This window comes from Halyomorpha halys, unplaced genomic scaffold, assembly GCF_000696795.3.
Source record: "Halyomorpha halys isolate HHAL.00 unplaced genomic scaffold, Hhal_1.1 Scaffold587.1, whole genome shotgun sequence".
Classification (NCBI taxonomy): Eukaryota; Metazoa; Arthropoda; class Insecta; order Hemiptera; family Pentatomidae; genus Halyomorpha; species Halyomorpha halys.
Window position 1 is genome coordinate 615,548 of NW_027109405.1, and position 13,446 is coordinate 628,993.

General features: G+C 26.9%; 1 protein-coding gene across 1 annotated transcript in view; it reads left to right on the forward strand.

Moving 5' to 3' along the window:
- The first annotated feature begins 2,456 nt into the window (after positions 1 to 2,456).
- Positions 2,457 to 13,446, forward strand: part of Optix (optix) — a 75,458-nt gene continuing 64,468 nt past the window's right edge. The window contains exon 1 of the mRNA XM_014426611.2: positions 2,457 to 3,073. Coding sequence (XP_014282097.1) covers positions 2,457 to 3,073 — 617 coding nt within the window. The remainder of the gene's footprint in view (positions 3,074 to 13,446) is intronic.

The window sequence follows — 13,446 nt, forward strand, 5'->3', positions numbered from 1 at the left end:
ATATATACCTAAAACTGGATTTAAAATTGTAAATTATATTAATCATACTTATAACAAGTGAAAGTATGATTGTTAAATAATTCGTTAGTAATGAATGTTGAAAATGCTGAATACGTTAAATTAAATATTTCATAAATGACTTTTTGATTGAATTATTCATATTATTATTTTTTAAAGATCTAAATTAGAGATTTATCCAACGAAAAAGTAAATATTGGAATAATTGTATGTTACTATACATTGTGTCATATACAAAAATTACCAATTATAACCAAGAAAAAAAACCCTAAGTGAATATTAAAAAAAAAAAAATTAACAGTAAAAATAATTATTTACTTATAAATCCTCTTTTAAGAAAAATTACAAATTTTACTCATAAAATATAGACAAAACAGGAGTCTTGTACTGTGTTATGATCCTTTTTGTTATCAACACAAATTATAACATTTTGTTACTTTTCAAGTACAGTCCAGTGAAAAAATATAAACTCAACGTATAAAATTAAAGTTTTAAAAATTTTTTAAAGTAATTTCATAGCACGATAATGTTTTTAGACTTCTTTTTATGTTATTAGATTGGCAAGAAGCTTTAAATGGTCTGTTGATTATAGCGTGCTGTATGATCGGCGTGTTATTCTGCTGAAAACTAATTTCTTCTTCATATTATTGTGCTATGAATTTACCTTTAAATTTTACAAATACTTTAATTTTATACGTTGAGTTTATATTTTTTCACAGGACTATAATTATACTCTAATAAACTAAATAACCTACAATGCATAGTATGAGAACGTATATTGTTCCGGCCAGTTGTTTGAATGTAGGTAACTTTCCTTTGTTAAGTACGGTACCTCCTTTTTAGTGCCTAATAACTTAAAATGCTTTTCTATTTATAACGATATGGATTAGTAATATTAATATAGTAAAAACCAGCACTAAAAAATTAATACATAAAGCTATTATTATTAGTAATTTGATAGCTAGATGCCTTAATTGGTTTAACTTAGTTAATAATTGTAAATGTGCTATTACTAATTTTTATTTCTATATTACGTTTTTCTATTAACAACTATATGGATTAGTAATATTAATATAGTAAAAACCAGCACTAAAAAATTAATACATAAAGCTATTATTATTAGTAATTTGATAGCTAGATGCCTTAATTGGTTTAACTTAGTTAGTTAATAATTGTAAATGTACTATCACTAATTTTTATTTCTGTATTACGTTTTTCTATTTATAATATATGGATTAGTAATATTAATGTAGTAAAAACCAGCACTACAAAAATTAATACATAAGCTTATTATTAGTAGTAATTTGATTGCTAGATGCCTTAATTGGTTGAACTAAGTTAGTTAATAACTGTAAAATGAGTGATTTAAGCTTTTTTTTATTAAAATATCCAAATAATAAAATAAAATCATAATTATAATAGATAATAATTTTTTTTTAATAGATATAATTTTAAAAAAATAAATAAAGGCAATTTATGGAAAACCAAATCTACCGAAAATAGTTTAAATAACTGAAAACAATTTTAACTGTCGTCCCCTCTTTATAGTCACATGAAAAAAAATATTTTACCTTTGACCTGAATTAATATAACCATTTTGGTGGAAGCTGTAATATTAAATGTAATCTTAAAAAATAGTAAACAATTATAAAATTTATTTTATTTCAAAGACTTTCTAGACATTCAAAGATTATCCATATTCTAAGGCATTATCACTATGATCAGTTCGAAATCGACCTGCTTACTTTGTTTATAAGAAAAAAACATTAAAACGAGACATGATGGTGCTGACAATAAAATCCATAAAACGCTAAAAAAGTGTGGGATGACTTTTCTTTGTTAGGCTTACGATGTTTTAAGTCCTCCACCGATCCACCCTAATTAGTATTTATAAGTTATATGATAGTTATAATGCAATTAATATAAGTAAGGTATAAATTAAATTAGAAAAGTGATCATCAAAATTAATGTTTACGATCATATTGATTGCCATGGTCAAAATCTTGAAAGTTGAAATGAAATCTTATGATGAAAATTTTATGGTAAAAGAAATCCAGTGGTAAAGCCGGGTACACATAGACAAATTTGACTTGGAGTGATTAAGGAATTACGGGGGAGACCAAATTATAGGATATTCACTATGGAGGGGTCTAGGAAGAACGGCACGGGTATATGTTTGTTTTGTAAAGGTGGGGGATAACAGAACAGGAGGAGGTAGCAACGGCGGGCAGCTCCCGGTGGAGAACACGGCTAATTAGGAAGAAACAGGGGCGTATGTATGGGGCTTGATTAACAAGGAAATGAGGGCGATGCAGGCAGGGAGGGGAGGGGGGACCTCTGATTGGCTGTCGCCATGGATACTCCCAGGGGGAGGGGGCGTGGCCTATAGTAGTGGGGGGAGAGGAGACCAGTAGTCAGTCGTGAGATGTGGTATAGGGATGGCGCTCGGTCTAGGCACTACTCCGCACCCCCTGCCCTCACCGATGTTCGCCCTGCCGACGCTGAACTTCACGGTCAGCCAGGTAGCGGCAGTCTGCGAAACATTGGAGGAGTCAGGCGATATAGAACGGTTAGCCAGGTTCTTGTGGTCTTTGCCAGTCGCACATCCCAACATCACAGAGCTGAACAAAAACGAAGCCGTACTCAGAGCTAGGGCGATAGTATCCTTCCATAGCGGAAACTTCAGGGAAATGTACAACATCCTTGAACATCATAAATTTACAAAAGACTCTCACGGTAAACTACAAGCAATGTGGCTTGAGGCACATTACCAAGAAGCGGAAAAGTTACGGGGGCGGCCGCTGGGTCCGGTGGACAAGTACAGAGTCAGGAAGAAGTTTCCCCTTCCGCGGACGATATGGGATGGGGAGCAGAAGACGCACTGTTTCAAGGAGCGGACGCGGTCATTGCTAAGGGAATGGTACCTCCAGGACCCCTATCCCAACCCGACGAAGAAAAGGGAACTTGCACAGGCGACGGGATTGACTCCAACCCAGGTCGGCAACTGGTTCAAGAACAGGAGGCAGCGGGACCGTGCTGCGGCGGCCAAGAACAGGTGAGTCCAATCTATACCACCGTTAAAGTCTTTTTATTTACTATAGGTCTTATCTTTGGTGCCAGTCTTCATCAGGTGATTGATAAGGGAGAAGGGTAATCACTTCCACTCAGGTCAATCGATCAAGTTCTCTGCAATAATTCCTTATTCATCTCATGCCTGTGAAATAGCTAATCGATTATGCTGATTTTATATTATATTTTTCCACACCTCCCAATTTTTTCTTTTAATTCAAGTAATTTATATTAAAAAGAAAAATAATATGTTCTTTGTCTAAGAATGTATAAAATATATTATTTCTATATAATAACTTAATTTAATAAAATCAATGTTCTGCAATAAATATTACATGTTCATTGTTATAAACAAGTTTTTGTTTTAATTCAAAATTAAATAACATGATGATGTTTTTATTTAATCTTAGAAAAACTGAGTAAAACTGAATGATCCCTAAATATTAAATAATATATTTGGTAATAATCCAAAAACAATTTCTCTTATTTATCTTCACAAAGCTTAGTCCTAATATTGAGATAGTTTTAGTTGTTTAACTGTGTAATCATTAAGTGTAATATTTGGAAAGTGTGACAGTAATCCATCAAATTAAATTAACCAAAAATGCATTCATTTCGTTAATTTAGCTTTATTGTCTAATGATTGTCGGGTAACGGCTAATGCGGATGAAGTAAACCGGTATGTAGTAAGTAAATCGTATAAATGTACAAAATAATAAATGCTACATCATTGATAAAAGTGGATTAGGTTAAAATTTGTATTATTATTTTTCCTAACAATTTGTGATAGATTCATTTGTAACAGATAATTTATTTTAGCAAATAAACTTATTCTAACTAATTCGAATTCCATTATTCACCATAATAATCTAATATCGATCAATTTATTGATGAATAAGTTAATAAATAATAACACTTACGTTAATTTTTAATGATACAATGTTGATTGCAATCTGTTTTTAAAAAATTGAAACTCTGCTATTAACTAAGAGAAAATAAAAAGTTCACTACTTTCCAAATAAACTAGTTATCTAATACAAGAAATAGTGTATAATTAAGAAAAATTCTTTGAAATATTATATACAAACCGTTTAAGAAAATTATACTTATTTTATGAAAAAAATGAAAAGGGTGTTAATTATATCGTGATGAAACATATTTATTGCATAAGCATTGAAACGTTGATGTACCCTTAATTTTACTTTCACAGATTTCAATTAAGTGAATCACACTCATTGGATGATACAATTATTTAAAAATAAGTAAACCCCCTGTATTCATATATGTTTATTTCATCAATCATTTTCTATTTGAATAATCATCACTCAAAAAAAAAAATTTATAAGATTATTAAGAGGCAGATTATATTATATATAGTGAGATATCAATTGTTTATAGAATTTTATTCCACTGAATAATTTATATAAGTATTTAAATACCTTAGAAAAGTAGTAGTGCAATTTTTATTACATTAACCATCGAAAAAATAGGTTATTTTGAATACAAGTATTCATAATGCATTATTAAAATATTTTATATAATTATAATTTCTTATTTGATTTCTTCATAATTTTCTCTTTTTTTATGATAAGATTATTTGATTAATATGTTATCGCTAAAGATTCATATTGAATTAAATATTGCTATTTATAATAATTTTTCTGATTTAAAGGACAAATTATTGTTTTAAAAAAGATAAACCCTACCATCTAAGAACAGATTATGAAAAAATTTAATTTATAACAGATTTCCTCAATTATTAAATATCATAACCTTATTTTAAGACAAGATTTTGGTTAATATAATATTATCGTGTTGGAAGTTGGTAATACAAAATTCGTTTTTAAAATAAAATTTATTTTCATTACATAATTGTAATTATTAATACTACAATTTTTGTTGTAGATACTTTTTTTCTTCTTCAGTTCAGTGCGCGTGTCAATCACTTGAAAGTTAATTAAACAGACATAATAAATCTTATATTATTGTTTGCCGTTATATTGATAATTAGCAGGGCTGCATTAGAGCCAGTAATTTCTCTCTGTATATAACGTACTGTTTACCACGGAATCATTTTTGTATATATATTATATATTTACATTATGTAATTATTAATAAGTTTTTAAAGTGATTCTTTGGATTAGTTTCTTAATCCGTAATATAAAATTTTAAAACAAGGATTAATTGTAATTAATATTATAAATTTACCAAATACGAAATTATCTAATATATTTTTTGTTTAGGTACTATTGAATTTAACAAAAAAGTTTTTTTTTTAATAGAATGATTTCTGATGAATTTCTGTCCCAACAACAAATTTTTACATTTATAAAAATCATGAAATAATAATTGATAAAAAATGAATTTTAAAAGGTTCCTTAATATTTTTCTTCTTCATAAATGTTTGTTTATATATAAATAATTTTATATTTTATTATTAGAGGTTTATTAAAATTAATAATATAAGGGTAAATTAGACAAATATCCTAACAGTAATTATCCCCTATTAGTGCATTAAAATATCTTACAAAAAAGCTTTTAGTGATACAACCGCAAGCTGCCGTTTTGCGCCCTGCACTAAACTCTGTTAAGCAACAAGGCTGACTCACAGAGCCTTAATGAAATCTCCATTGTCTACTAACGAAATTGTCATTGATACTGATCCCTAACAGGATTGTTGGTGGGGCGGCATCTGGGGATTGCTCCGAGTTGAGTCTCTGATTCGGTTTTTTTAAAGCTAACTTTGTTAGGATTGATGTTTATAACTAAAATATACTGACAATTACTAAACCGAGAAATTTAAACTTAACTTTAAATAACAGATAGCAGAATATCTGTTACCATACTTAGTTTCTGTTATCATATACTACACACCCTGATATTCTAATATATACAAATATATTACATTAAAATATGTAATAACAGATATTAAATAATTTATATGAATTACTTCTCTAAACATTTGTTTCTTATTGAAATAAAATGATTCTTATAAAGTTGACTTTATTAGAAGTAGATTCAAACCAATTTAGTAAAGACATCACGCATAAAAATAGGCACACAATTTTAATATATGGCTAGAAACAGTGGTACAGTTAGTATAAATTTTAATATAATAACTTATTTTGTACGGCTAGTAAAAAAAAAAAAAAAAAAGAGGAGTAAATAGTTATCATTATTTATTATTTTATATTTTAATATCAATCGACTATACATCTATCGATTATTATCATCAATATTGTTTATATGTACGGACAATAAGTGTTTTATTAACATCTTACCTTCAAAACAATTAATGATGCTACAACTAGAATATAAACATCTTTTGTTTGGTCACTTAGGGAAAAGAAATGATTAATAGAATAAAAATTTACATTACTACAGGTTTCAAAAATCGATTACCACATATTTAGTAAATCCAATCATATAAATGTATATAGATATTGAAGCATTGGATAAATTCAATTTATACAATTTTTTCTTTCCTTTATTACCAATATATAATAAGGAATATATATATATTTCATCAATATACTTTATATTGATCCAAATAAAATTTTTATTTTTAATGCAATAATGATAAAACTACATAATTAGTTGCAATATTATTATAAATTATATATTTATATTCTGCAATTTCCAACGTTTTCAAACTATTCGTTTTTAAATATATTTTAAAATATACGATTTATATTCTCTTATTTTTAATTCGTTTGAATTTATTTATTTTCTAATTTTGAACGGTTTGAAGATTGGTTCCCTATTGCAAGATGGGAAATACAATTTAATGGTTGTTCCAATAATAGAGTTGAAATTTCATATTTTATCATATCATATACATACATAAAAAAAAAAAGAATCAAAGTCTTCAAATAATCTATCACATTGATATAAACTTTTTTCCATTATTTGGAATAAATTAAAATAGAATAAAAATGTTCATTAACTGCTTCTATTGAATGCATTGCATTTTTATTTGAGACTAATTAGCCTTCATATTTTTATTTATTCAATGTATTTTATATTTAATATTTTTTTTAATAAATATAAATATTGTTCCGTTGGGGAAGATAAACAGAGAACCAGAAAGATAAACGACGGGTCTGTCGTTTAAAAGGACATCTGGTACTAAATTGTGAGGGGGTTGCTTTAAGTAAGTAAGGGTTTGTTTTGCTTTAAATAGCGTCCTCATTGTAGGGCATCCTCTGGCCTAATGTTCCCATTAGCCTGAGTACTCGTCAAATGTCAAATGTCTCTTTTTCCTCTCGTTTATCTTCTCTAATCTTTGTTTGGTTTTTATGTTACTAATATGTTTTTTCAAGATAATTCTCAAGCGAAAAATATTAGATGCACATAGGATTTTCAAATAGGATCAATATGTTTTATTAATCAAATTTATAAAATATAAAAATCACGAATTTCTAAATAAGAATCAATTCTTGATCAGCATGTTTGTTTTTTAATATACTGATTTTTTACATATTAGGAGTAAATTTTATTTAAAACATCAGAGTTTCACAATTTATTTAAATAGCGATATAGTGGCTTTATTTTATTTATTTATATTTTATAAAATTTGAATAAGTGAAAGAATATTGATTCGTTGACATAAAATCCCACAATCCTACTTATAATCTGTTATGACTCAAATTTAAATAATTTATAGCAATTTACATATTTAAAAATCCTATATGAATTTAACATTTTTCGCTTGAAAACAAGACATATCATAAATACAAAAAACAAACAAGCATTAGAGAAGATTTTATGTCAAGGAATCAAACATTCTTTCACTTATTCAAATTTTCTAAAATATAAATAAATCCACTATATCTCTATTTAAACACTGTGTGAAACTCTGATGTTTAATATAAAATTTACTTCTAATATACAAAAAATCCTGATTTTAATGTATTGATTGGGTTTCATTGAAAACTGTATCTATGTATCTTTCGGTGTCCTGACTTATTTAAATCAAACTATATTTCTTATAAATAATTTTTTTTTAATTTATGATAGTTCAATGGATACTTAATTACTTGCAATAGTTTTCAAGTGGTCGCTTCTTGTTCAGCAAAAAAGATGATATAGTTAAAAAATACAAAATACCAATTTTTTCCTGTTCTACAGTAAATTATGGTTTGATTTTATAGCTCTTGAGATCTATTATCAAATTTTCGGTTTCATAATAATTTCTCAATCAAATTTATTTATCAATAACTACCGTGAACATGTAAGATTTCGATTTTTTTATTATTTTCTATTTTTTATCAAATTCAAAAAGGCTTAGTTTCTTTTTTGATTTTCTGCTTAGCTACTTTCTTTTTATTTGAATTAAAAAGCTGTACTTTCCCAGTTCTTGTTCTTTTGTTTTCATCAAGAATTAAAGCAATAATAATATTTTTTCAAATGATATATCTTCATACCAATATTCTACTATTATTGAATATTTATTCTGTTATTGAATGTTAACGTAATTAGAAAATATATGTATTATTGTAATTTATTTCTTGGTTAGGGAATTTTAAATCCAAAAATATGTTAAAGACCTTCAAGTTGGTCTTACATAATATAAAATAAACGAGGTACATAGATGTATTTAAAAATCGTTTACCTTAGAAAATCACTAACATATTTTTAAATTTTAAATTCATTCACAAAGAAATAAATTACAATAATACACAAATTAACGAGGAAACAGGACACGCACCTTTTTTACTATTATTTTGTCCTATTTGTTGAAAATTATAGTTTTTTGAAATTAATTTAATATTCAATAATAATATAAATATTAAATTAATTAATACCATATTGATACACATGTTCCTATCTCCCTCGTGTTAGAGGTGCCCTAATTAAGAAAATTGTCATTATTGCTGCACTATGTTTTATATAAAGTCTTCAAAAGTATCCAAATCTAAAAATTAATTCATTCTAATTTTTTGTCGCATTGTTTGGGTTCATTTAAATGATCAACCTTTTTTTTCTGTGTATTATTTAATTCATATCGTTTACTTACAATCGTGACCATCATTGAAGCCATGAGTACTCGAGTACAAAATTCCACAATTATTTTGGTTAGATTTGATTTATAAATCGTTTCATATTCATCGTTTTTCTTCAATTAACCGATTTTCTTTCATTTATTATTGTCAGTAAAATAATGGTTTTCCTAGCAATAATGCACTAACGTCTACGTTAATCCTCTGAGACATCTATTATTCCACATAAATCTAAATATAATATAATAATATAATCTAAATAAATAACTATCAAAAATAAACAAATACATTCAATAATATTTGTTTTAGTTTTATTATCATTATTATAATATTTGTTATCATTGGAATGAATCCAGTACAATAACATATTACTCACAATAGCCTCCCTTCAGTTTACTCTGATCATCATATTATTAGGTTCGGGTCACTTTAACATGAGAGTGGGATTATATTTGGAATAGTGACTGAGGGCAATAAATAGAGCGGAGTCCCCCTGACCAATAGCCGCTCAGCTTTGTGGCGAGCAGCAATAAAGGCGTGGTCAGTGAATAAGATGATTGGAGAGTGGTATCGACCACCAGGGCACAAAGGCAGGTACATATATTGGCCCTCGGTCAATCCCATATCTGTCAGGGGCTATTTACCTATTTGGCCTCCAAGCGCTCCTTAGCTCAGATTTGATTGCTGTCTCTCCCTTCAAATCCCAATCCAGATTTTATTATTGATATCGATTTTATCCATCTGTATATTTCTTTTACAGTATATATTGACAGGCAAATAGGGGCAAGAGTAATTTAATCTGTAACATGTTTGACCCAGTTCCATAACCTTATCAGCCGAATTCCACAGTTATTTTGGTCAGATTTTATTTATAAGTCTATTATATTTATCATTTCATATTCATAATTTTTCTTCAATAAACTTATTATTTTTAAAATATAATATAATAGCTTATTGTCAGTAACTTAATGGTTTTCTTAGAAATAATGCACTAACATCTAGATAAATCCGTCTATTATTCCAATTAAATCCATCAATAATAATTACTATAATATAATTGATGTAATGTAATTAATTTGTAATAATAAAAATGTAAATAATTATATTCAAATAATTAAGGAATATAATTTTTTTATTTAAGAAAGTTTCATAAATGTAAAAAAAAAAGGTAGATCTTACGTTTTTTAAAATTTATTTTACCTTACCAAGGTTCTGCCAACCTGGCCATAAAGATAATCTGTTGATGTATAGCTTTAATTAAATTTAATTTGAGGTATGTAATTTGGAATTAGGAGTGATGTTAAAAATGTTTAATTGAAGCTATATATCAACTGACTATCCTTGCGAAACGATAACTTGAAAGAAACTAATGAAGATATATAACAACAAATTAATACATATAATAACTATGTTTCATTGTTTATTTAAATATTTGTTAGCCTTTTAAAAATAATGAACATGAATATTTATAAGTATTTTAAAGTATTATATAAATAAAATATTTATAACTTGAATCAAGCTTAGTACTTAAGCATACATATATATATATATGTACTTTAAACTAATTTTTCTAGAACTTGAACTGAATTACCTACATGTTTTGTGTGACTTTGTAGCTATTATTATAAAATTTGATACTCTTTTAAAGTATAATACAAATTTGTATTGTATTATTTTGACAATGATTAAATCCAGTAATCTACAAACATTGGTACTAAAATTTCAAACAACCATTGTTTATAGTACCATACTATTTAAAGTACAAAATCAACCCTTTTTTGCTTCCCTAATTCTTGCAACCTGCAATAATAATAATTCAAATTTACCAATTTAAAAAAAACAAAACAATGCTAACATGTTTTTATTTTTCAGTTAAAAAAAAATTTAAACATTTTTCCTATCTACAACGTAAATGGTAATCAAAATTAAAATGGTAAAATATTCTTTTTGTAAGTTTTTTATAAAAGTGTATTATTATGATTCATATTATGAAGTAAATTTAATAAGCAATTATTAGTTGTTAAAATATAAGTAAATGGTAAAATTTAATAACAAATAGAAAAAAAATTGATGATTATAGTTAAGGAACCACTTGAGAAAAAAAAAGGAATAGTATAAAATCTTTACACATTACATAAACGAAACTTTAATATCCATTCTAATCACTAATAAAATTAGCGGCTTAATTAATAATTATAAAAATTTGTAATTAATAAATACAGTTAAATAATAAATTTATAAAAAAAATATGCATGCTAATCATTTTTGAGAATTGCACCCATTCTATATATGAGTTAACAATTGTTAATTTTATTTTATATTAAATAAACTAAAAGTTATGTTAATATTAAAAGACACTAATTAAAGTGTACAATACAACCCAAGGCAAATTATTTAATCGATTAATATTTTTATGGTTCTTTATTGGTTTAAATTTAATTTATAAATATCTACGACTATCTAGTATCTTAGTAATCTTCTACTATTATAACGAGGCAGGGAAATTATTTCTCCGAAATGCAATCTGATATATCTTAGCAATAAATCGCACTTTTCGTATTGTTGTGAAACTGATAACCTCATGTGATGTGGAAGGTTTTAGCTGATTCGTGTGCTAGGTGTAGCTATCATGCGGTGTCCATGACTCACCCCAACTTCGTGATCAATAATTTGTATCTGATTACATTAATAAATTATTAACTGCCTACAGTAAACTGTTTTCAAAAACGCTAACAGTGTCTCTGAAAGCATGTTTGAATCCATATATGCAATGAAGAAGCAATGAACATTTTTATGAAATTGTGTTTTATAAAGTAGAATATTTTAAAAAATACATATTTCGTGACATTAACACAAGGCAAAGTGTTCTACATCTGTATGAGGTATAGATAGAAGTAGGTCCCATCTTTTTTTTTTGTTTAATAATTTGTTGAAATAAATGTTGGTTCAATTGTAACGCATGCTTGCGGGTACTTATTCCTAATAATAATAATAATCATATTTTAAGATTCCATCCTGTTTATGATATAATCTATTCATTAATTAATATTCATAAGTTTTTAACACCTGCAATGTAGCACAGATTATATCAAGTACGTACTATTCATTTAAAATATAATTTATCAAATCTTCTCCGTTAATGGTTTAAATGATCTGTATAAAGTATGTGAATAATCTACATAAATATGTATAGAAATGATATTCATAAAATAAAGATTAGTCTACATTTCTCATTATCTCAAAATATATGAAATTTTTATTAATATATCACGCCTTTTTTCAGTTTCAGGAGCTTTTTAAATATTGCTCAATATAACTCACTTTCCGTTTTATGAATACATTTCAAAAATGATATAGGACTGTTGTTCCCTGGGGGTCTTAGTGGAGCGGGTCCGGCCGGGAAGGATTGTCTTGTTTTTGTATGTGTTACGATCTCCTCTTGTGAGTTTGTGATGTCGTACATTAACCAATCGACTTACTATAAGTATCTGCTTGAAAAGTCAAATAAATTTATAAATATTTATTTAAACTTAAAATAAAAAAGTAATGAGTAAACAATTCCCATAAACTTTATTATTTTTATCTAACTTTTAAAGCTATAGGATGATAATATTTTGTCTTTTTTTTTAAATAACACTCGGTCCAAAAAAAAAATGGAACATAGTTTTTCAAAAAATAAAAGAGAACGAAAAATGAATCATCAAAATTAATATGTAGATAATTTAAAAAAAAAGTACATAACACGGATCAACATTCATACATATATTATTAACACATCACTCCTGAATACATTATTAATATGAAATTTTACAATAATGAATATAAGGTTTATTTTCTGTTATTAATTCAGTTGGTTCGTGTTTTTATCTTCATAATTATCTCATCCCAGCTCATGTTGGCATGATGTTAGCGCAGAACAAAGAGGAAACGCCATTCATCTTTAAGGTTTAATGTTATGCTGGATCATGAGCCGTTCCAGGAACAGTTCATCTGCAAGTCAGTGATAACCATGATAAAATCACGGCCTTGGTGCTAGCAGTTATCTGTGATTGTTCCATCACAACTGCTCTACTAACCACTCTTAATGTGTTCCTTTTGTGATAAGTACACCCTAATGTGTGAACCATTTTGTAACGCCTTTATTTCATTTTTTTTTCTAAGTACTCGTCATTTGTTTTTTAATTGTAATACAAACGAAATCTAGCTCAGCCACAAATTATTTATATATTGCCTGTTCAAAAATGAAATTTAATAGTATTTTGATTTGCTCGAAAACAGCTCGAACGATTTTGACTTAAATCGGTATGTTAATGTATAATTAAATCATCATTAATATCAACTAGGTCTTATCCTCAAT